The sequence below is a fragment of the Cervus elaphus genome, chromosome 27 (genome assembly GCF_910594005.1).
Source record: "Cervus elaphus chromosome 27, mCerEla1.1, whole genome shotgun sequence".
Lineage (NCBI taxonomy): Eukaryota > Metazoa > Chordata > Mammalia > Artiodactyla > Cervidae > Cervus > Cervus elaphus.
In genome coordinates, this window is record NC_057841.1 from 63665224 (window position 1) to 63691134 (window position 25911).

The following is a 25911-nucleotide window of genomic DNA, read 5'->3' on the forward strand; positions in this document are numbered from 1 at the left end:
TAGCTCTCAGCAAAAGAAGAAGCTCCTGGAAAGCAAGAAAACTCTGGAAAACACAAAGAGATTTTCGAGCAAAGCTGGGTAATCCTAATTGCCATATTTCATTGGGAGGCCAGTCAACAATTTCTCCCGTCAATCTGGCATTACATATTTTGCTGAGTAGAATGTATTCATAGATTTTTTTGTGTGTGTGATCACTTTTCTCTTTTCTGGCATCGAGCAGAATGAGCTATGGAGGTGAGAGTACTTTCTGTGGCACCACCATATTTGAAGAGCATGCATTATCAAGACCATCACATATTCCTTCTATTTTATGTGATATGTCACCTTCCGGCCCCGCGTGGCCTGCTAGGGTTGCCCTTCTATGTGCGTGCATGTTTTCAGCCTCAGGTAGGATCCACCGACAGTCCCGTCCTGCCTGAGCACGCTGGAGGCCTTCAGAAGCTGTGCAGACAACAGCAACTTCAGTCTGAATCATTCTTTTCAATCGTGGACAAGCTGCCAAGAGGCGGGAGCCAGAAGAGCAGGCGCAGAAGTGGGAGGGACGGCGCCCGATGGGCGGGGCGGGCCCGGTGGGCGTGGCCCCGGTCACTTCGGGGCTCCGATGGGCGGGCCCCCAGTGGGCGTGGCGGACCCGGTGGGCGTGGCCGCGGGCGAGCTCAGGTGAGCCGCTCCTGCCCCTCTGAGCTGCTCGCACGTCCAGGTCTGTCTGCACCCGGTTTTCCTTTTCCCGACCGTGCGTTTTCCTGGACCGCTGTAACTTCAGGTAAGCAAAGCGCAGGTAGCAGGGCTTGGTGGTGTCCCTGTTTTGGACAAGTTTTAAAAGAAAAGCTCTTTGAGATGATTTGCGATGGTGCAGAGTGGGCAGAACCGCGTCTTTTCGCCGGTGGGCTGTCGGCTGCGCGTGGCCATCACCTCTGCAAGGGCAGCGTTTGCCGCTCCCGGTCCTTTGGGAGCCAGGCATGCCATGTACAAGGTCAGAATATGCCGAAGCGGCACAGCCGGGAGGTTTTGGTGTATATGGGGAGGGGAGCGGGCGGGAAAGAGTGATTTGCGGGGGAGAATTATTTCTGAGGACGTTTTCAGCCCTGCCTTGGAGCTCAGAATGTTTTGCGGCGCAGGTTCCAAAGAGGGTGTGGGCCCTAACCTGAGGAAGCGGAGACGCACAGGAGCGTCTGGCCGCCTTCCTGGCTGGCGCTGAGCTGTGAGGTTCAGACTTCGGAATCGCTCTTCTGCGCCTTTTAAAGCATCCAGTTTCTGTCCGTTTATTTGCACCTGCGTTCTTCCGGCCTGGAAGTAGTCTCTCTCCCATCTGGGTTTCAAGATACTTGAAGCGAATCTCATATTTCCAGCGTGTGTTCTTGGGCGACTTTTCGAACAGGTTGGCTCATAGTTTCTTCCTCAGGGAAGCGACTGTGTTGATGGCTTTCTTTAAGCCTGTCACACTAAAGAGCCGTTAACAGGCCAGGCTGTTCTGCAGGCTCCTAATCAGGCCAGGCTCAGATGAGCAGACCTGGGGGTCTGATACATCCTTCAGGTCCCCGTCCCCTGTCTTGCGAGTCCCTCAGCTGACATAGGGCAGGACGAAGTGGAATCCAAGCCGTCAGACTCACAGATCGTGGTCTTTTCCAGGTCACCATGAATTTTCTTTTCATTCTTTTGGCCACGCCCTTCGGCATGTGGGATTTTCGTTTTTAGAGCAGGGATTGAACCCATGGCCCCTGTATTGGAAGTGCAGAGTCTTAACCACTGGACCGCCAGCGAAGTCCCACCAGGAATTTTCTTAACAGCTCTGTCACCCCTACATCACTGAAGAGGATTTGAATAGAACTGGGTGCATCCAAACCTTAGTCCCACCAGTATATGTAAGCGTTTAATAGGTTCCTGGATGGGCGTAGAGATGGAAGCTTGTCTGAAGAAAGGATTCTCCATATGAGTTGGCAAGTTTATACTTTTGCTTCCTAGCACCTGAGTTCTGCCACTTCAGTCCCTCTGGTTTGCGGGTTCTGTTTGAGGGTGTGGAGTCTCGGCAGTCTTGGTCATCCTGATGTGGCGAGTCTGGCCCTAGTTTACGGTTAGGCAGCAGACAGATGGCTCTGCGGTAAAGATCAGGCTTCTAAACAGGTGGGAGCAAATGTGATGATTCAGGATATCTGCGAGAAGCAGAGGCTCCTCTCCATCCGAAATCAAGTATTCAACCTTACCACTGAGAGTCACGTTGTTCTTTCCCGCTAACAAAGCGCTTTTCAGGTTACTTACTCATTTCATTCAGACTCACTCTATTCTTTCACATGGAAGAAGCTGTGAGATCTCCTGTTTTCTTAATCTCGCTCTGACTTTTTTCCTTGTGAGGTTGGAAAGCAAACAGCAGAGACCATGTTTTTATTTTTTATGTATTTTTTAGCCACACTGTGAGGATGTGGGATCTTAGTTCCCCGCCCAGGGATTGAACCTGTGCCCCTGCATTGGGAGCTCGGAGTCTTAACCACTGGACCACCAGGGAAGTCCTGATACTGTGTTTCTAGACCTTCCATTATAGTTGTTGCAATAGGCAAAATTTCTTAAGGCGTTGCCTAAAGACTGTCTCCACCAAAGGACCGTTATCTCACCCAGATTGTCTACAGATGAAAAGTCTGGGGGAATATTGGCTTATATGCATTAGAAGTGTTAGAAATCGTGCAGGGGCCGATGAGCAGCTGTGAGTCTGGAGAAGTGAGTTCCCTGCCTGTCCTCACACCCAACCACAGGCCTCTCCATTCATTCAGGACTCCATTCATTGCTGTCTCTGAACGCTCAGTTCTCTCTCGTCCGCCTGGTGCATGGCTCACTCCTCTTTGTTCTTTAGGACCCCCCTTTAGTGTGCCTTATCAGATGTCACTGTCTCTGAGGAGTCCTCGCTGAGATTTCTACTAGGAGTGCACTGTCTCGCCTAAGAGCTGCAGGATAACTTGTGCCCTCCGTCAAAACACCCATCGTGCCTAAGACATATCATGCCATTAGGTGTCAGCTCTTTGGAGGCGGAAACCTGATTTGTTCGTGTCTAGGGTGGTGCCGACACACACTGTTAGATGCTCAGTCGATACTTATTAAATGAAAGCAGTGTAATATTGATAGTTTGCAACACTAGTGGTAGAGAACAAGAGTTTCTTCCAGTAGAAAAATCAGGGAGGGAAAAGTTTTGTTTTGATTGAAAAGAAAGAAATCATGTAAGTTAAAAAAAAAGAAGAAGAAAACATGTAAGGTATCTTGATGTCTCTAAAGGGGTAATCCAAGACATGGAGGGTTTTTGGAACCCTAAAGGCTCCTGAGGGAGCAAATGTCAGCAAAGACAATTACTGAGAAGGAAGGTGATAGGTGTGGTCAGGAATCAGGAGCAGAGAAGACGTAAGTGCTGGGTCTGGTTTGACCACTCTCACTCCCGCGTGGGTGGCCTGGGAGAATCGCTTTATCTCTGTGTCCCTCCCTTCCCTCACCTTTAAAATGAAGAGGTGGGGCCAGGGTCTTGTCTGCCTTTAAAGGTTTATGACTTTAGGACGTATTGCAAATAATAAAAACAAAACGGCAACTTTACAATGAAATTCTTAGAACTTTTTGTTGTTTATTGTATTTGTATTACTACTTTAACTTCTCTCTCACATTTCTCTGATTAAAATAAAAATGTCTTTTAAACTTTAGAGTGACTAAAGGATGTAGTGTCTTCCATGTTGAAGCTGTAAATGAAATTCTCCTTACTTGTTCTAATCATTAGGTTTTCATGAAAATGAAAGACATTATCTCTGTAATAATGGAATAACAAAATGAAGACTGCAGCTTTAGCACTCTGATCAGGTCATTCGATATGTAAATTTACCGTATAGGAATTGCTAATCTTGGTTCTTGTATCCTTATTTATTTATTTTTTTTACTAGAGTATAATTGCTTTACAAAGTTATGTAAATTTCTGCTGTGCTATGATGCGAATCTGCTATTTGGATACTCACATCGCCTCCCTCTTGGGCTTCCCTCCCATCCCTCTCCCCCCATCCCAGCCCTCTGGATCCCACAGAGCCCCAGGCTGAGTTCCCAGTATGATTCAGCAGGTTCTCACACCATCTATTTTATCCATGGTAGTGTGTTTATGTCAAACTTAATCTCCCGGTTCATCCTGCCTGCTCCCAACACCCCGCACTGTGTCCACATATTTGTTCTCTATGTCTGCATCTCTATTTCTGCCTGGAACTAGATTCATTTGTACCAGATGAATCTAGATTTCATCATACATGATTTCACACACATGTGTTAATGTACGATACTTGTTTTTCTCTTGCTGACTTACTTCACTCTGTATGACAGACTCAGGGTCCATCCACATCTCTACAAATGATTCAGTTTTGTTCCTTTTTATGGCTGAGTAATATTCCATTGTATATATGTACCACATCTTCTTTACCCATTCACCTGTTGATGGACTCTTAGGTTGCTTCCACGTCCTGGCTATTGTATTAACAAATAGTGCTGCAACGGACATTGGAGTACGTGTCTGTTTTTGAATTATGGTTTTCTCAGGGTATATGCCCAGTAATGTGATTGCTGGGCCATGTGGAAGTTCTAATTTTTATAGCATTTGCTCATGCAAAATGGTCTGCTTAGGAACCTGACCCATTTTCTTGTGCATGCTTTGCTAAAGTTGCCATGATTTGTTGAAATGCTTCAATTTGCAGCACAGGGAGGTAGCAATTGTCTGTGGCCAAATTCTTCCCTTGAACTATCTCAGACCAGAAAGCTTTACAGTGTTTTTAGATCACTTGGAGCTAATTACCAAGCAACTGATCAGATTTATCAGGCAACATTTGACTGATTACTTGTCTCTATGGCCAACTTAGATGTTAAGTGTGTCCTGATCTACATTCTCCAACAGGGACTGAATCTAAGCTTGGATTGCAACACAGTGTTAACTATGTTGTGTAATTAACTGTGCTTAAAGCCACCATGATCTTGTATTCACGTAGACCCATTCAGATGAAACAGATCTCAGAATGTTGTAATTAATGAATGAAAGATGCTTCCATCCTCACCCTTTGATCCACTTGTGGGATCCACATTTAGATGTTTGCAGTCAAACTTCCTCAGCAGATTACTCCAAGGCTTTAAACACACAAAAGACGTCAAGCTTTAAAGTTTGTTATAAATGATGCAAAATTATTCCAATTTCTCCTCTTAGCTGGTTGGAAATACATGCCTGGAAGAACTACTTGTGTTTGTTAAAACAACAAACAGAAGTAGTTGTTGTGTTTTTGTATTGTTATTAGTGTGGTTAGGGCTTCAGCTGTTGAAACTTTGAGAAGTTTGCAGGCATTTGGGTTTAGGTTTCTCTACTGGGTGAAGAAATAGCTCATTTAGCCTTTTCTATTTGGTAGATAAATATCTCCTGTTGAATTTTACTCATAGATAAGTGCAGTATTATTGTTAAAGTCACTGCTGGAGAAAGCCAGACTTCTTGTCCTGAAAGTTTCTTGGGGATTCCAGACCTTTTAATCTCCCTGAGAGGGTCACGTGCTTCTGTGTGTCTCCCTGCCTTCTGCCCTCCTCATGGGGGTCTCCTTCCCCTGAGAGTTCACTCTCCTGTCACAGCCCCCGCCCTCCCCAGAGGAGAGAGAGAAAGGTACTAGGCCTTCAAGAAGTGTAAGATCCCTGGCCTGACTTCAGGTTACCTTTTTAAAAAAAAAATGTTTTTAATGTCTGTTTTTATTTATTTATTTGGCTGTGGTTGGTTTTACGTGCAACATGTGGGATCTAGTTCCCTGACCAGAGATCAAGCCCGGGTCCCCTGCATTGGGAGCTTGGACTCTTCCCCACTGGATCACAGGTTCATAATGAAAATGCTGGGGTCACTTGGCTGTACTTATTGGACATGGGAGAAAGCAGTCACTGGAAAAGATCAGTGAGCTTGAATGGGGCAACAGAAAAGTTGTTTTTCTTTTTTTTTTTTTTTGCTAATAAACTTGTGACTGAGATTTATTATGATCTTTTAAAGTCTGTCCTACACATAAGCCACATGTCTCATAAAAGGGAGAATTCTGAAGAACTGTTTGAAGACCAGGGACACGTTCCTTGATCTTAGTGTCTCGTCTTGGCATTTTGAATTTCTGTTCAGGGGTGAGGTGCAAAGTTGAGATCCTGTTTGTGCGTTTGACTCTAAGGCATCCTTGGCTCCTGACTGACAGAGCCCTCTGTCTTGAGTGTTGATGCTTCGTCCGAGGCCGGGGACTTCCTACCCGAGGACCTTCCGCGTCGTGTTCACTCTTGCTATCTGAACACACGGCTGCACAGTGCTTGAGTGCCTTGGGGGGATGCTTCCAACCCTGATCCGTGGGGTGGTCATCCAGGGGTAATGCTGCCCCTTATATGCTATCCTGGGGTCGGGCAGAGCTGAGGGGTTCATGCAGCTCAACTTTGCTTCTAGAAAGGACTGTGCCCTGACTGCTGGATTTGCCCAGGAGCCTTCAGGGTCAACATCTGCTGCCCTAGGACTGGACAGATAGGCGGGCCTTTCCTTGGCAGAGCAGTCGTCAAACTTGTTAACCTCCAGACCCCTTTACACTCTTAAAAACAACTGAGAATCCCACAGTTTTTTTTTTTTTTAATGTTGGTTGTATCTATTGGTATTAAGTTAGAAATTAAAGCTGAAAAGTTTTTGAAATATTTTATTAGCTCATTAAAAATAACAATATTGTAAGCATAGTAACATGGGTAACATACTTTTATGAAAAATAACTGTTTTCTAAAGTGCAATAATACAAAGAGAAGAGTAACATCATTTTTCATTTCTGCAAATCTCTTTAACATTTGGTTTCATAGACGACTGAGTGACTAAACCACCACCACCACCATAGTCTCTGGAAAACTCCACTGTGTATTTTTGAGAGAGTAAGAGTGAAAGGAAGATGATGTCTAAGTACTACTATGACAATAGTTCCAACCTCATGGACCCGCTGAAAGGATCTTCGGGCCGCCAGGGGATCTGTAGACTCGCCTGGAGAGCCTCTGCTTGAGTAACGGGTTCTCAGGCGGGACCAGAGGAGGCCCGCTGCTGCTGTCTCCCTTGTGTTGTTCTTGTTTAGTCGCTCAGTCGTGTCTGACTCTTCTTGGACCCCATGGACTGTAGCCCATCGGGCTCCTCCGTCCATGGGATTCTCCAGGCAAGGACACTGGAGTGGGTTGCCATGCCCTTCTCCAGGGGATCTTCCCGACCCAGGGATTGAACCTGGGTCTCCTGCATTGCAGACAGATTCTTTACCACTGAGCCCTGGGCTCCATATTTTTAGCTGAAGCTGCCCTCTCTCTCCCTAACTGGAATCACACAGAACTGCTGTGACTTGACTGTTTTTGATGGTTTAACCTAAATCCTAATTGAAACAGTACAGATAAATAACCAACTGATTTTCATCAGTGTTGACGATTGTCCTGACCACATGCAGAGAAGAGGCATCCCCACTGACAGTTAATCTAATTAGTTAAACTAATCCCACTCCTGACAGTGGCGTTTGTAGCCGAGTGGGCCTGAATTTGGAGGTTCGGGGCAGAGCTGTCCAGAGAGAGGACCTCACGTCTGGACACTCAGACCTCAGGACGTGGAGGAGTTTCTTCACCACTGGCTTTAGATTTGCACTTATAGGAAGTTCCTGCCTCTCTTCTACCCTAGTCCGTGACTTTGACTACGATTCTTACTGGGTTGGCTGGATGCAGTTGAGGACACTGGAAAGATGCTTTAGAAATAACCTCTCTCTTGTTCTTTGTCCCAGGCCCACAATGGAGGCCCTGCGACTGGCAAATTCGGCCTTTGCAGTTGACCTGTACAAACAGCTGTGTGAAAAGGAGCCAGCGGACAACGTCCTCTTCTCTCCCATCTGTCTGTCCACCTCTCTGTCACTTGCTCAAGTCGGTGCCAAAGGGGACACAGCAGATGAAATTGGACAGGTAAGGCCCACAGCTTGCCTCTGCTTTGAGTAGAAAAGAGTAATAATGCACAGGTGGTACCTGGGGAAAGGCAGTGAGGTTCTGTGGTCAGATTTGCTTAGGGTTGAGTATTTTGCCATTTCTAGCACTCTCTCAATTTGCTTTTTAAATGTGAAAGCTCATTTATCTGGCCTGCAACCCACATTTAGAACAGGCACCATGTCGTGGGGAGAACCCGGGGATTAACTAGACAATCAAAAGCATTGCCACTAACAAGTGGCCTTTGACAAGTCATGTGACATCTTTTTACCTGTTAGAATGTAAGTGTCAATCAAGATGATGTTTGTTAATGTTCGGCTGCAGATACCCCAACCGGGAAGAGTGTATATCTACACCCTCTGTCTTACGCACAGAATTTATTTATAGCATCATGCTGTGTATTAAGATGCAGGCTCCGCTGTATTCTGCTCTATAGTATATTCTGCCCTATTCTATATCCCTACTGGATAGATAGAATATATCCATGCTTATTTCAATGGAGAATTTACACTTGAAATTGAGTGGGACTTGAAAAGGAAACTTTTTTTGTGGGGAGAGGAGCTTCATCTTTTCATCCATCTTTCTCCCGCTGCACCATCCCTACCCCATCTCCCTTTCCTCATTCCTCACCTGCCATTAGAGAAGAGACAGAAAAGAGCCTTTCTGGTCCTGCGCCTGCTCCTCAGTAACGATAAGGGCCTTTTCTGTGCATGCTGTTGTTCTCCTACAGTGGTTACTTGGGCTCTTTAACTTTCTGGCCTGTGTGCCTGTCAATAGGTGTGACAGTAATGTAGCACTGTGGGCCAGCCAATCTGACCCTGCAGGACTGAGGCTGTGTGCCTCATGGGTGCAGTGTGCCTGTAAGTGATGTCACCTGAGGTGTGGCATCCGGGCTCGGTTATTGTGGGTTAGGAAGGGGAGATGTTATCCTCACGTCGTGTTTCGGGCACTGTGGAGCGGAGATGATGCTGGGCTGTTGGCTGGAACAAAAAAGTTAGGAATAAAATAAAAGGTTTTAAGCCTGCCTGAAAATAGCATCCTGGTTTTAAGTGGCTTATTACTATAAGAATAATTATTAACATTTTGAATCCATATGATATTTTAGGTGTTTTACAGATAGTATCTGTAATCCTCATGGCAATTTAGACAACTAGGTGTTGTCAGTCCATTTTGCAGAGCAGAAAGTGAAGTTCTGAGAGTTGGGCAAGACATTTCTAGTAGGTACAGGCTAGGATGAAAGGCAGGACTACAAAACCGTAGGCCATAGATGGCATGGAGCTGCCTACCTTAAATGACACCATCAGCTCATTTGGCACTAGTTAGGACACTGAAGGAACTCTGGAGACACCTGTATCCCGAAATCTGATACCTGCCTAGTGATTGTCTCTTGGCATTAATTTCTCTCTTCTTGTCTCTGAATTGGGTATAAATTTTAACCTACTTCCACCTTTTCCAAGTTTGGAAAAAAGCATAGAGGCATCATTCTGAAGAAAGGGCAAATTTTCCTTATAGTTAAACCAAGAGATGAGTACCTTTATGCTGGTGTTTCTCAGCTGGGGACAGTCTGCCCCTTCCCTCCCTCACCCTCTCAGGGACATTCTCCGGTGACCGGGACACTTCTGCTGCCACAAGTGGAAGAAGGCGTGCTACTGGCATCCAGGGGGTCGGAATGCCCAGCACTGCCCCCTGCACCCCTCCTCCTAGAATTAGCCCGTCTGAACTGCCAGCAGCGCTGAGGTTGAGAAGCCTTGCTCTCTGGGAACCACAGAGCACCGTGGTCTCTGCGTCAGATGGTCAGGCCCCGTCCCCAGGAGGCTGATCGTCGCCCTGTGTCCACTGCCATGGGGGCAGGCAGCGCTTCCTGAGTAATGGGGATTTTTTTTTCTTCACAGGTCCTTCATTTTGAAAATGTCAAAGATGTGCCCTTTGGATTTCAAACAGTAACATCCGATGTCAACAAGCTGAGTTCCTTTTACTCCCTGAAATTAATTAAACGGCTCTACGTAGAAAAATCTCTGAATCTTTCTACAGTAAGTGACTCAACGCAATTAGCAAGGTTCAGCTGTTTACCAGGGGTGACATTTTCTCATGGTTAGACCGACAGCTTTTCCTAGGATGCTCATTTATGGTTTATTTAAAATAAATTAATCCCAGGGGAGAGGTTGAATACAGTGGGAATCGCAGTCACATATTTTAACTTAAAATACAGAGGAGCCATGAGCTTCCTTTTCCCTCTTAAACACCCATAAACCCCACCCTTTCTCTTAGCTTCCTCACTGAGAGAGGTGGAAAATGGGGTTACTAACTCTCTTAACAAATGCGTCTCTATAGATGTAAGACAGCCTGTAATTTAAACCTCTTTGTCCTTAAGCATAAGGGCAGGTGACCTGGGAAAAGATTTTGAGTTCTTTAGCTTGCTTGTTCATGCACACAGTGTTCTTCTGATGTTTCCCAAAATCAGTAAGAAAAATAATAATTGTGTGAATTGACAGTTTTCATCAGTCACGGACTAGTTTTGTTTGTTTTACCAGGCTGGTCAGGTGGGTATCCATACAAGGCAGTGGTGGTAGTTTTAGCTGTTTCTTGAAGGAATCATATAAAGAACACTGAAATATCCTTAAATTTGATCCAGAGTGTATCATAATATTTTAAAAATCTGCACTTGAAACACGTAGCCAACTTCCTCAACTACAGAGATGCTCATTCTCTACTTTAGTAATATCGAGTTCAGTTTGTGTTCGGATGGTCAGAATTTCAAGCTTTCCAAATCTAAAAGGTGGACTACCAACTGGTAAATAAAAATATTTAACTAAATATTTTGCCCTAGTTTTACTGTCTTCAAATAAGTGTTTGCTTTTCTGGCAAGGATCTTTTGGGGACGTAGATCACTAGATACTGTTGTGAGTTTGTTTTTATTGCTTAAACACACACACACAGCCCTTCTTCCAACAATAACCTGGGGGAATTAAAGAAATACTAAGATGTGAGCCCAAGAATGAAAAACATTAAAAAAAAACTCCCTAGGTGGTCCTTAAGGATGCTTAAACACATTTTGTTGCTGGCAGTGAAGACAGTGGAGGCCCTTCCTCTTGCACGGTCTCTGGAATGTTCTAAGCTCTGTGAGTAAATGGTAACTTAGTCCCAAGTTTGGGTTGCAATGAACAGAATCCAATTGGCTAAGGCTCTGACTGCTCTGAAAAAAAATCCAGGGAGTCCTGTACTCGGAAGTGAAGTGACATGGTATTTAATCAATCTGTGTTTAGTTTGGTTGAACTTCCATTCAACATTTTGAATTATTTCAAACCAGGAGTTGCAAGCAATTGTTTAAAAGGGTACTTTCCATTGCTTCTGCGGGTTGTATGTCATCCACAGATTTACTAGCAACAGTAGAAACAGGTGTGGTCTGTGGAAGGCCAATTGCATCGCAACTACCTGGTGCTGAAAATGTGTATCCTTGGCTCTGGGTCACTTGAATCAAGATCTCCAGGGACGGGATTTATGCTTTTGCATTTTTAACAAGCATTTTAATTAGAAACACTGCTCTGTTCTTTGCAGTACTGTTTCGAACTTTAATGCGCAGGTGAGTCATCTGGGAATCTTCTTAAAAATTCAGATTCTGATTCAGTAGGTCTAGGGTGGGGCCTGAGATTCTGCACTTTTTCCTAAATATTTTTTTATTTATTTGGCTGCACTGGGCCTTAGTTGCTGCATATGCAGTCTAGTTCCCTGACCAGGGATTGAACCCAGATCCCCTGCATTGGGAGCATGGAGTCTAAGCTGCTGGAACACCAGGGAAGTCCTGAGATTCTGCATTTTTAACAAGGTCCCAGGTGATGCTGCCCATCTTGGTCCTTGGACCAGACTTTGAGTAGCAAGCATCTTTAAAATCTTTATTTCAGTGTGGGTTAGATCCTTCTTCTCATAGAGTTCTCTTTTCTGTGCATTTCTTCCATTCTAAAACATACATACATAAATTTACATTTTTGCATTTCTGAAATTGGAATTCATATAATTGTTGTGTGTCTTTAGCATAATATTTCTTTTCTCCCCCAAAGAAAGAAATTGATGGAGGCATTTAATAATTGTATTGTCTTAGAATTGAACAAATGAAGCAATGCAAAGAAAATTCATTGATTTTTACTCGAAGTTTCAATTTATATTGTGTTACAGATTTTGAAAGTGTCTCCATAGTAATAGACATTTAGAAGTCCTTGTGCTAGAATTGTGTAAGAACACAATGGTTTGACTACAGACTTTAAGGACTTTGTGATTTTATGAATTGGATGTTTTTTAGGAGTTCATCAGCTCCACCAAGAGACCCTATGCAAAAGAGATGGAGACCGTTGATTTCAAAGATAAATTGGAAGAAACAAAAGGTCAGATCAACAGCTCGATTAAGGAACTCACAGATGGCAAGTATCCTTTACTTATTCTGCTATAAATCTCTAAGGAAATCGACTGTGTCTTCTCATGAGTCTGTTAAGTATAAAATTGAACATCTGGAGGGTCCTTTGAATGTTTTCAGTACACGAGCTGAATTCTTGTGCACCAAGCCGTTTCAGCCATGTGGGTTTCTGGGCGTCTCCTGCCTCAGGTCACGAGTTGGCTGGAATTCCAGATGCTTCGGTTTTAGTCTGCCTTGTCGTGCTCCGGGACAGGCTGCCACAAGCCCTCCTGGAGCCCCGGCTGTGCCTCTGACAAAGGACAGCTCGGGGCGGTTTCCGAGACTGGTTTTTCAACCAGGAAATGAAGGGCCTGGACTGCAAACTGATTATCCTCGAAGCTACTTTCAGCTCAGAATTCTACAAGTTCATTAAGGAAAAAAGGACGGAAGGCCTTAGGTTGTCAAAAAGTGTCGAAAAAGTGGAACAAGACAGACCACCGCGGTGCAACCTTGTCTCAAGCCTCCATCCCGGTCGCTGCTCTAGGCAGCCCAGGTCCCGGGCCTCTTGAGCAGCCCAGGTCCCGGGCCTCTTGCGCAGCACAGGTCCTGCCTCTTGCTCAGCGCTTCCCTGAGGCCTCTCCCTTTCTTGGCTCCTCCCTCCATGAAAATTCTCTGTGCGTTGTCTTCCTTGCTAGAAAGGAATCAGAGCTAAGATGATTTTGGGTGCAAATCGGTGTTCACGTCCCCCTTCCTGGGGACATATTTGTATTTGTACAAGGAGATATCTGCGGGGGACACAGCACCTCATGGGTTTTTCGGGTGCTCTGCGCTCCCCGGAGCCTGGGGAGGGACGTGTTTCCGCAGCAGAGACTCGCCGTGGTGAGGTGGCCCCCTGGGCACTCTGACTCAGGAGTGATGGGGCCGCTGCTGTAACCACAGGCTCAGCCGTGGGGAGGACGTGGGCTGGGAGTCATTCAAACCTAGATTGAAACCCAGACACTGACATTATTAACGGAGGCACTTGGATATGGAGTCTCAGTTTACTGTATCAGTGGAGCGTATATTGTCTAACTTAGGTTCACGTGGCTGTGTGTGTGCTAAGTCACTTCAGTTGTGTTCGACTCTTGTTGATACGTACTTGTTGTTCAGTTGCTAAGTTGTGTCTGACTCTTTTGTGACCCCAGGAACTGTAGCCCACCAGGACTATAGCTTCTGTCCATGGGATTTTCCAGGCAAGAATATTGGAGTAGCTTGCCATTTTCTCCTTCAGGGGACCTTTCCATCCCAGGGATTGAACCCATGTCTCCTGCATCTGTAGGTGGGTTCCTGACCACTGAGTCATCTGGGAAGCCCGTAGTATGCCCACACACAAATGTGTACATCGATATATATTTGTCATTGAAATGAACTTTCTTTGACTTCGTATGTAAAGAAAGATGCATATATGAAGAAGAGCTCCCATTTGATTTACTGTGTAACAGTTTTGCTTTTAAACTTGTTAACAAGTTGCATTTCTCTCCAGCGGCCTCCATTTAAAAATCTTCATAAGCTTGAATTTTTTACTGGAGAAGGTAGTTAAGTGAAAAGACTTCTGAATTTGAAATCAGAAGCTTGAGGTTTAAGTTAACATACTTGATCATTTGGGCTTCTGTGGTGGCTTAGTCAGTAAAGAATCTGCCTGCAGTACAGGAGACACTGGTTCGATCTCTAGGTCAGGAAGATACCCTGGAGAAGGAAACGGCTCCTCACTCCAGTATTCTTTCCTGGGAAATCCCATGGACAGAGGGGGAGCCTGGCGGGCTACAGTCCATGGGATCGTGAAAAGTCGGACAGGACTGAGTGACTAACACACACACCCCACCATTAACTAGCTCCCTCCTTCTTCAGTGATGCTGTTACGTAGTCAGCTCATCACCTAGAACTGGCAGGATGGGTTACAAAATGTGCAGGTCCCAGTGCAAAATGAAAACCCAGGGCCCTTGGTTAAAACCTGCATTGACAATTTAAGATGGCGATGAAACCCCTGCCGGTCCCTGCACACCTGGCCACAGCCTGGGAGGGGGTCTGAGCCGTGGTGTGAAGATCTCAGAGATTAGGGCAAAGAAAAATCCTTTGCAAAAAACATCAATGCTTTTCAAAAGCGAAGACTTTATTAAGGGTTTGTCACCATCGAACTGTTTTGGCTGTTGAGGGTTTGAGCTCCATGGTAGTTACAGTTGTTATGGAGCCCATGGTAGTGATTGTAGCTGCCCTGGGTGCAGACACACTGGCAACAGGGCAATTTGAGGAGGAGGGGTGGGAGCTTCGGGGTAAAAAGGAGAGCTTTGTCCGGGCATCAAACGTGCTTGGCAGCTGAGTGAACCTGGAGAGCCACCTGGCCTCTCCCAGCCTCAGTGTCCTCAACTGTGAAATGGGGATGATGCCCTTTGCCCTCCAGGATCATCGTGAGGGAAGTGAGATGAGACACGAGCCAGTAGTGAGCGCAGGGCTGGGTGGAAAAGAAGGTTTCTGGCATTTTTCTCCATGCGCACAGGCTTTGGAGTCACAAAGAACTGGCTTTGAGTCCTGAATTCCCCGCTGCTCATGCATAGTCTTGGGCACGGGACTTAACAGGGAGTCTTCCTCAGTGCGGAGTAGACGCCACGGCAGTGGCTGCGCTTTCCTCCTCCTTCCCCTGCTCCCCGCCACCCTCCTCCCCAGGGCTCTTCAGAAAGGCTGGGTGTGGCGGGATGGAAGGAGGAAAGGGATCCTTTTGAAATGAGGTGGGCTGGGCTACCAAGCCACCTTATAGGTGTGACTCTAGCCAGTGAGTGGTCTTGCATGTGGACATCAGAGGTGGTTTGGAAGAATAACCCTGTGCAATTTGTGGTTTCCTAAAATTGTTTGCAGGCCACTTTGAGAACATTTTAGCTGACAACAGCGTGAATGACCAGACCAAAATCCTTGTGGTTAATGCTGCCTACTTTGTTGGAAAGTGGATGAAGAAATTTCCTGAGTCAGAAACCAAAGAATGCCCTTTCAGAATCAACAAGGTATGTGGGCTGCGTGTAGCAGACAGAGGATCCCAGCTGTAGGTCTGAAAAATCACAGCCATGCACTGGACCCTGGGAATTCACTCCAATGAGGACAACTAAGGCACAAAAGGTTATCTTTTCCCAAGACAACAGCCAGGGGGTGAGTGTAGAAAAAACTCCATAATCCAGAGACTCTCATTCTTTTTCTGGGATGTCCTCAGGGTCTGAGTAAGATTTTACAGAGCTTAAAATACAGTGTGTGGTTAGTCTCTCAGTTGTGACCAACTCTTTTGTGACCCCGTGGACTGAGGTCTGCCAGGCTCCTCTGTCCATGGGATTCTCCAGGCAAGAATATTGGAGTGGGTTTTCATTCCCTTCTCCAGGGAATCTTCCTGACCCAGGGATCGATCTCAGGTCTCCTGCATGACAGGCAGATTCTTTACCGTCTGAGCCACCAGGGAAGCCCTTATAACATAGTGGTTAAATCTAAATCACCAACCAGAAAATAGCTACAGATATTTGGGGCCATTAATAAGAAAGGAAAAGAAAAGAAACAAACTAAATCACAACGTCAGAGGTCTTTGGATCATCATGAAACATAACTATTTGGGAATCTTATTCCAGGTTAACAAGCTCCTCTGTGGTCTCATTTCTCACCTGTTAGCAGTAAAGTACATGGTTCTGATATTTTAATTTAGAAAGTGCTTTGAGGTGCTTGCTGACCGTGAAGGAGAAAGCGTAGCTTACTCATCTCCAGGGCTGGGAGTCATTATGGGGAAGAATTACAAACCTGCGTTGCAGGGAAGTATAGTTTTAATACTGTTGAGTGAATAATGACGTCATAGACCTGAGACTGGAAAACTGACCGTTTCGTGATGAGGTGGGAGACAGTGGGCCTCTGGGCTGGACGCCTGGTGTTTGTCTCGTGGAGTAAAACTGAGCCTTTGTTCTCCCCCAGACACTCCCAAGGACAAAGCTAGTGGCAAAAGCTGAGCTCTGCTAAGGCAAAGAGATAAGGTGCCCACTCCTGAGGTCAAGAAAGTCTTCCCTGTCTGCCTGTGTGCAGGGGGGCTTCTTGGGGGCTGAATAGCCAGGGGACCCCACCCCACAATAAGTGTGGCCAAACACCCATAGCCCTCATGGTGGGATCCATTTTAGAAGAAAAGTTGTACATGCATCTTGGGGAGGTCCATGGACCAGTCAGGTGTGAGAAAGAAACAAGGTAATTGGCCAAAGGTAAACAAAGACGGGGTGGGGGGGCGGGTGACGGGGGGATTGTCGCGCATGAGTGACTTGCGTCACTTCAGTGCGCCCTCCTCGCTCCGGACGTCTCCGGGGGTCTCTGCCCAGCTTCTGACTCACTGCACGCCCCCTCATTGGAGAGGCGGCCGATAGATACCCTTTCTCTCCGGGTGTGCGTCTCTGCTCTGCTTCTGAGGTAGAGAAACAAGCTGTTTTCCTGTTTACTCGCCCACACATTGTAGTGTGTCTCTAATAATAAACTTTGTACCCATTTTTATAATTTTTGCCTCCTTGAAACATTATTGCTTTCAAACAGGGGCAAGAGCCAGGCCGACTTTCCTCCTACCCTCTAGTCCCTGGTGGTCTAGTGGCCAGGACTCTTGGTTTTCATCCAGGTTCAGTTCAGTTCAGTTCAGTCACTCAGCCGTATCCGACTCTTGGCGACCCCATGAATCGCAGTGCGCCAGGCCTCCCTGTCCATCACCAACTCCCGGAGTTCACCCAAACTCATGTCCACTGAGTCAATGATGCCATCCAGCCATCTCATCCTCTGTCGTCCCCTTCTCCTCCTGCCTCCAATCCCTCCCAGCATCAGGGTCTTTTCCAATGCGTCAGCTCTTCGCATGAGGTGGCCAAAGTATTGGAGTTTCAGTTTCAGCATCAGTCCTTCCAATGAACACTCAGGACTTACCTCCTTTAGGATGGACTGGTTGCATCTCCTTGCAGTTCAAAAGCATCAATTTTTCGACGCTCAGCTTTCTTCACAGTCCAACTCTCACATCCATACATGACCACTGGAAAAACCATAGCCTTGACTAGACGGACCTTTTTTGGCAAAGTAATGTCTCTGCTTTTTAATATGCTATCTAGGTTGGTCATAAGTTTCCTTCTAAGGAGTAAGTGTCTTTTAATTTCATGGCTGCAGTCACCATCTGCAGTGATTTTGGAGCCCCCAGAAATAAAGTCTGACACTGTTCCCACTGTCTCCCCATCTATTTCCCATGAACTGATAGGACAAGATGCCATGATCTTAGTTTTCTGAATGTTGAGCTTTAAGCCAACTTTTTCACTCTCCTCTTTCACTTTCATCAAGAGGCTTTTTAGTTTCTCTTCACTTTCTGCCCTAAGGGTGGTGTCATCTGCATATCTGAGGTTATTGATATTTCTCCCTGAAATTTTGATTCCAGCTTGTGCTTCTTCCAGCCCAGCATTTCTCATGATGTATTCTGCATATAAGTTAAATAAGCAGGGTGACAATATACAGCCTTGACATACTCCTTTTCCTATTTGGAACCAGTCTGTTGTTCCATGTCCAGTTCTAACTGTTGCTTCCTGACCTGCATATAGGTTTCTCAAGAGGCAGGTCAGGTGGTCTGGTATTCCCATCTCTTGGAGAATTTTCCACAGTTTATTGTGATCCACATAGTCAAAGTCTTTGGCATAGTCAATAAAGCAGAAATAGATGTTTTTCTGGAACTCTCTTGCTTTTTCGATGATCCAGCAGATGTTGGCAATTTGATCTCTGGTTCCTCTGCCTTTTCTAAATCCAGCTTGAACATCTGGAAGTTCACGGTTCACACGTTGCTGAAGCCTGGCTTGGAGAATTTTGAGCATTACTTTACTAGCGTATGAGATGAGTGCAATCGTGCGGTAGTTTGAGCATTTTTTGGCACTGCCTTTCTTTGGGATTGGAATGAAAACTGACCTTTTCCAGTCCTATGGCCACTGGTTACCCAGGTTTAATTCCTGGGCAGGTGAGGGTGGGATGTTCTGAGAGAATAGCATTGAAACAAGTATACTATCAAGGGTGAAACAGATCACCAGTCCAGGTTGGATGCATGAGACAAGTGCTCAGGGCTGGTGCACTGGGAAGACCCGGAGGGATGGGATGGGTAGGGGGGCGGGAGGGGGGACCGGGATGGGGAACACATGTAAATCTATGGCTGACTCATGTCAATGTATGGCAAAAACCACTACAATGTTGTAAAGTAATTAGGCTCCAACTAATAAAAATAAATGAAAAAAAAAAAAATTCCTGGGCAGGGAACTAAGATCTCTCTGCAGGACCACTCACTGTTCTCCTTCTGAGATCAGTTAGAGGACCTGGGAAACTCCAGAAATTTATAGGATGGTGTGATTTGGTTTTGTTTGATGAAATCTGGCTTGTGATAAGAACACAGACTCAGAACTGTGTGTCAGTCAGCAGTATAGCGGAAGGAAGCTTATTTACCCCGTAGCCCCTGTGATGATGCTAGTTTTCAGGTCTCTCCTAGAACCTACAGCTGTTGTTGTTCAGTCGCTCAGTCGCGTCTGACTCTTTGCGACCCCATGGACTGCAATGCACCAGTCTTCCCATTCCTTCACCATCTCCTGGAGTTTGCTCATACTCATGTCCATTGAGTTGATGTTGCTAATGGTGCTTCTCATACTAGCTGCAGGGCGAGCCCAGAAAGTCATCAGAATCCTGTAATAGTGAGTGAGTTCACCACGAACTCTCATGCTGATTGGGCTCAGGTCTGTGGTTTTACATTTAAGAAAATGTTATTGAGTGTTTTCACAAAAGGAGATAGAATGTGTGCGATTCCTTTATTCTTGTTATTAAATCATAAAGCGAGGTTGGATCACCATCCTGGAGTCTTGGACTCTAGAAAGAGAATTAATAAGGATTTAAAATGCCATTGATCTCTCAGAGGTTCATCAAATAAAACACTATTCAAGGCTGTGTGGGGCTACACCCTGCTTTTGAATGCAGAGGCTATTACATTTCCTTTGAGTTGCCTTTGTCAGCTCCTAAACTTTCGCGTGATGCTACTAAAACTTTTCTCATGTCCTTTGGTTTTATGTCTTTAAAGGGCTACACTAAATTGATGAAGTTATATTATTAAAAGTTTAGTATAATACCTCTTCTGACAAAGGTGAACACACACACACACATATACTGTATTTTCTGGGATGGTTGTTACTTAGTCTTATTTTCAGAGACATGTCTTAATTTATATTTTAGAAAATGGGATGTTTGTTTCCACAGTCAGTGCTGAAAAATGAAATAGATGACAGTTTTTGGTGATGACAGTTTTTGTGAATTCCAAAAATATTAGTAATCTAAATTAATGGAGATTTTTAGACAGATCTATATCTTCTTTGAGAAATAGAAGAATTACAGTTAATTGCAAAAGTAGTATTTTTTTAAAAAATCATAATTTTATTTCTGGTTATATGTAGAGTCAAAGTCTTCAGTTATTTAATAACAGCCAAATGTTTAGTGAGCAGTTATTCTGTGCTGGGATATACCAAGGTATAAAACATGGTTTCTGCTTTGACTATAGTCTGGATGGGGTGGGGGATGTCACATACACACAAATTTCTTTTTTAAAAGTATTTTCCTCTTTTTTGGCATTTACACGTTGCTATTTATGTATTTTGGTTGTTCTGGGTCTTCGTTGCTGTCCTAGGGCTTTCTCTGGGTGCACAGCCCCCTCACTGCGTGGCTCCTCTCCGTGGGGCGCAGGCTCTAGGCACTCGGGTCCCGTCGCTGCAGCGCAGGGACTCAGGAGCTGTAGTTCTCAGGCTCTAGAGTGTGGGCGCTGGAGATGCAGTGTGAGGGCTTAGTTGCTCCACGGTGTGTGGGATCTTCCTGGACCAGGGGTCAAACCCGTGTCCCCTACACTGGCAGGTGGATTGTTATCCGCCAGGGAAGTCTTACACGCATATTTCTAACTTGTGACAAGTGTAAAAATGGATATATGTAGAAACAGTAAAACAAGTAAGGTCTAGTTTGCTTGAAAACAGTTTTGGGTAAGGTTCAGCTTACTGTTGAAGATGCCAGATAAAAACTTCACTGTACTATTATTTCTGCAGACTTGATGTTTGAAATTTCCCCCCAAAGATATTCAGTTAACAGGCAAACATCCCATGAGAGGTATAAACCCAGACAATAAGTTGCACTAAATTACTATCAGTCTTTTACTCCCTAGTATGAATTAATTTTTCTTTAGAAAATGAGTCACCTCTGTGGCAGAGACACAAGGTCAGATATTAATGGGGACACAGAGAAAAAAGGCCTGGGGCGCTGCCTGGAGAGAAGGACGTGTGATAGGAGCTGTAAATGACTTTGAGATGATTTTGTTTGTAAACATTCTTAATTTTTAAAATTAGGAAATATTTAAAGTGTACAGTAAATTATAGAGAATAATATAACAAACACCAATGAACCAACAACCACCTTTGTAAAATCTTTATATTTTGCCTCATTCCAGATATTTTAAAGGAAAAGTGTAGCCAGGGTTGCCCTGTCCTGTGTAGCCCCCTCCCCTCCCCTCTCCAGCTCCCCATTCCTGCCCCTCACCTTCCCCCAAGAGGGATGGCCATCCTGAGAGCTCCGGTTCTCATGCTGCTGACAGAGAAACTGAGACCCGGGGAGGTTACAGAGACTCACTGAAGGTCTCGGCATCTGTTTATGTCACATCTGAGACCGAAACCCGAGGTCCTCGACTCTAATCAGATTGGAGCAAGAAGAGGGGATGGGGGGTGGTGACGAAAACCACAGGCAGACAGAGGACTTGTTCAGCGTGATTTTGTTCTGCTATATGCTGACTTCTCCATAATAGGCATTTTATGAGGAAAAGCTATGTAAATGGACATGTGGGTTTGCGCTGGAATTGACTTTCAAGTGAGCTCCACCGGCAATGGGTAAAAGATCTTGTAATTACAGGCACCTACAAAGCCTGAGTTAATGTTTGCTTATATTTCCAGTCATGCCATCTTATTTTTAAAGTTTTATATATGCAAATACAGTATCATATTATGTATAGTTCCTGAAGTTATAAAGCACATGAAGAACTTTTCAGAGGAAGTCATAAACTCTTGACAGGACCATCTCTGTCAGTGTGGATTCCCCGCGGCAGCTTTAAGCCATAACAACTTGAAGCTATATTAGGAACAAAGTTATGTGCTGTGTGCTGTGTGTGTGTGTGTGTGAAAAGCAGGCAGAGCAAATTTCTTCTCCTTTTACAGACAGATACCAAACCAGTGCAGATGATGAATCTGGAGGCCACGTTCTGTATGGGCCACATCGATGGTGTCAACTGTAAGATCATAGAGCTTCCCTTTCAGAACAAGCACCTGAGCATGCTCATCCTGCTACCCAAGGACGTGGAGGATGGGCCCACGGGCCTGGAGCAGGTGAGGAGCACGGCGGGATGCAGCGCGCAGGCGCAGTGGCGCCAGGAGACGCGTGGGCCGCCTTGCAGGGCTGCCGGAGGGCACCCGCTAGCCTTGCCCAATGGTCTCCCACGGTTTCAGGGTTCTTTTGGGGGTTTTTCTCCTCAGTATTAAAACAGCTAATATTTATTTGGTACACACAGCGTGCCAGGAACTGTAAGTTCACACGCGCGCTGGTCCTCTAGTTCTCGCTGCAGTCTCAGGAGTTAGAAACGCTGAGTGCTGCGTTCACCAGGGGCCGCAGGCACAGCGGGCTCGGCAGCTGCTCCACCGTCACAGACTCGTGTGTGGGCCGTAGACTCGCAGTGCGAGCCCAGGGGACCGGCATCTGCGTTCTCAACGTTCTGAACTCCAGGCTGCGCTGCGCTGTGCGTAGCCGCTGAGGCGTGTCCGACTCTTTATGACCCCATAGACTGTGGCTCACCAGGCTCCTCTGTCCACGGGATTCTCCAGGCAAGAATACTGGAGTGGATGTCCTTCTCCAGCGGATCTTCCCTACCCAGGGATCGAACCCGGGCCCCGCGTTGCAGGCGGATTCTTCACCGCCTGAGCCCCGAGTGCCTCTCTGAGGAACCTAGGAGTCACTTCTTTATTTCGGACCGCAGCTCAGTCACTCGCTGGCTCGGGAGATGGGCCAGCTTGGCCTCAGCCTCCCGCGTACTTTGGTTCTCAGTATGTTTTATCCGTCACTGTATGAACGGAATCATAATTCCTGTCTCCATTTTCCTTCTGTCCATTCTTCTCTCTCCTTCTTATAGTCCACCAGGTTCCTCTGTCCATTGGATTTCTTGGGCAAGAATATTAGAGTGGGCTGCCATTTTCTTCTCCGGGGGCTCTTCCTGACCCAGGGATTGAACCGGCATCTCTTGCATCTCCTGCATTGGCAGGCGGGTTCTTTAACCACTGCACCCCCCGGGAAGCTTTGGTCTTAATAATTTGTCTTAAATGAAACAGTATCCATGAAAAATACTTATCACAGATTAGCAAGAGATTCCAATGGTTCCCTCCCCCATTAGAAAAAAAACTGGTGATCAGTTTGTGACCTTGTCATCTCCCTGATTTTTATAGGTTTCATGTGAGTAACTTCAGTGCAGATTGCCCCATGTAGTAACAGTCAAGATATTATTCTCTGTTGTACATGCATTTCTCCTCTAGCCAGTGCAGAGATTGGAAGGGCAAGGAGCAATTTAAGATTTGCTCAATGAAGAATTTTATGACTAAATCATTTTACGCATCATTGCATATCTCTCATTTAAAAATAACCAACTGAAATGGATGCATTCGTCACCTATGGTCTTAAAGAATGACTCTAGACAGTTCAAATTCTCATTTTAAAAAGGGTAACTTTAGTTTTAATTTATTAAATCTGATGCTATTCCTTGGGCACAAATATTCTAGGTTTCCTAGTAGAGGAATTAAAATAAGCTTTCAGTAAATATAATGCATAAACAGTTTTCTAATTTTATATTTATTTCACCATTATCCATGCATCATCATAAACCATGGATTCATCTCTATATAGCTCTTCTATAGTTAAAAGAAATGCTCTCATAAATTTCAGGGCAAAGGGACCATTGTCATGAGGTGTGCAGGAGAATGATGCTAGGTGGCTTGGTGGCCATTTTTAAAAGAACCTCATCACACGCCAAAACTGCAGAGTCAGTTCTGTCTTTGGTGGACAATCTGTACTTCCAAATCAGGCCCTCAATGACACTGTATGCTTTTAATCGAGCAGTATCTTTTACAGTTGGAAATAAAATAATTTCCTCTGCTTTTTTGTCCTTCAGGTCGAAAAACAACTCAACTCAGAGACGCTCTTGCAGTGGACAAATCCCAGCACGATGGCCAATGCCAAAGTCAAACTCTCCATTCCAAAATTTAAGGTGGAAAAGATGATTGATCCCAAGGCTAGTCTGGAAAACCTAGGGCTGAAAAACATCTTTAATGAGGATACCTCTGATTTCTCTGGGATGTCAGAGACGAAGGGAGTGGCCCTCTCAAATGTCATTCACAGAGTGTCCTTAGAAATAACTGAAGATGGTGGGGATTCCATGGAGGTGCCAGGGTCACGGATCCTGCAGCACAAGGATGAGTTCAATGCTGACCACCCCTTTATTTACATCATCAGGCACAACAAAACTCGAAACATCATTTTCTTTGGCAAGTTCTGTTCTCCTTAAGTGGCAGAGCCTGGGTTAAGTCCCACCCAACTTCTCTGCCGACTCTGCCTCTAGAGAATCATTTTCTAAATATGATAAATTGTTAATACTGCTGGATCAGGAAGCCACTGGTACTCACCCTAATAGACCTTTTTTCCAATCTTTTTTTGGGTTTTTGTTTTCCTTCCCAACTCCCTTAGAAGATGGTGCTTTAAGGAATCACCTTAGAGAAAAAAATTCGTGTTCATTATTTGTCAGACAATCCAAAGTTATTGGCAGGAACACAGTCTTTCTCAAAGAAAATTCCTCTAAGGAGGATCTAGATGATTTTTATTACCAAAGCTTAGCCGTCCCTGTCTGGGATGCAGAATGTTCTAAACATCCTCTTTTTCCTGGGACATGGGCACTGCAAAGCTTTTCTGGCATGAATGAGACTTGGGGACAGTGCACCCACAGCTCCTTATGCTGAACATAAGGGACCAATATTTCCTTCAAAGTCTGACTTTGGGGGGATTTTAGAAAGATAACATGTTGCATATACTGTATGTTATGGAATTCCACTGACAGAAACTGGAGCAGCACCCTATAAATCAACACCTTAATATTTCTGCCGTAAAATGTAGAATATTGGCGCAAAGTAAGCAGACACTAGGTATCCCCAAAATCAGGTTGTGCTGCCAAATGAGCGTCTCCTGCTTACGAAAAGACTTTGTTTTCAGAACTTTGTGGAATTTTGGAGAGTTGGACCTGTGGTAACCCAAGGGCAGCACCTCAGTGGGAAGTTCAGATCTTAATAAAACTTCACTTTAGAACAGCATGGCGGGTTAAGTAGAGTTCCCTGTGCTAATCAGTATGTCCCATTACTGGTCTGTTTCATGCATATTAGCAATAGTGTATATGTGTCAGTTCTAATCTAATTCCTCCCACCCCACCCCTTTCCCCTTTGGTATCCACTAGTTAAGAATACCATATCCTATATTTGAAAGTTGCTAAGAGAGTAGATCTTAAAAGTTCTCACCACACACATGCAAAATTGTAGGCGGGTGAGGTGATCGATGTGTTAACTCACTTTATTGTGGTGGTCATTCTGTAATGAGTCACAAATATTCAGTCATTACACTGAACACCTTAAACTGGCGCAATGATTCATGTCAAGTATATCTCAATAAAGGCCAATAACAACAGCAATGGAAAAAGATGGAACAGATTGCTGCAGAATAAATAATTTAAGGCTAACTTTAAAAAAAAAATCACTTTCACTTTTGATAGAACGCCCACTTGGTGGCTGGGTTGGCGAGAGACCGACCACTGGCAGGAAATTCTAACCGACTCAAGCTTGTGGATGTCTGACCACCAGGACTTAAATGCACCCGGACACTCACAGTAGCCACTGAAAGAATGCTACGTGTTTCGAAGGGACTTGTGTCTTTGCTGTGATTTAATGGGAAAGGGGGAGGAACTTAATGCTGTTAGGACAGGTAACTGAAAATGCTCCTGCTGCCTCAGTATGTATTTTTCTCAGGGTCTACAGGTTTAGTTACTGCACATAGCTAGTTGGTAACGCACAACAATTGCATGTTTTTAAAGATGTTTCTGAGAAGTTACCTGTGTCACAAGTTCAAGTGTTAATTCACTGCAGAAAGAGGGTGACTGGAAGGTTTGAATTTGGAAGGACAGCAGAACTCCTTCCCTGCTCCCCAACCCCCACCGGCTTCATTGTAAATAGGTTCAACTTTCTTCTTGCTCTGAAGGCTCAGTATTGAATTCCTTTTATGCTGTTGAAAATAAAATATTATTGAATTACAAGACTTGCTTTTTCCCATGAAAGTTAGATTTTCTATTTTGAAATAGAAGCAAGCCAACCACTGACAAAATTTTTTTGCGGGGAGGATTGATGTAGAATGAACAGAAATGAGAATAA

The 25911-nt window shown here is 45.0% G+C and overlaps 1 protein-coding gene across 1 annotated transcript; it reads left to right on the plus strand.

Annotated features, from left to right (window-relative positions):
- The first annotated feature begins 625 nt into the window (after positions 1-625).
- SERPINB5 (serpin family B member 5) lies at positions 626-25911 on the plus strand. Its single transcript, XM_043889561.1, has 7 exons — positions 626-763; positions 7779-7953; positions 9864-10001; positions 12266-12383; positions 15245-15387; positions 21625-21792; positions 23619-25911. Exons 2-7 carry the CDS (start codon positions 7786-7788, stop codon positions 24009-24011), a joined length of 1128 nt encoding a protein of 375 aa, XP_043745496.1. The 5' UTR covers positions 626-763; positions 7779-7785; the 3' UTR covers positions 24012-25911.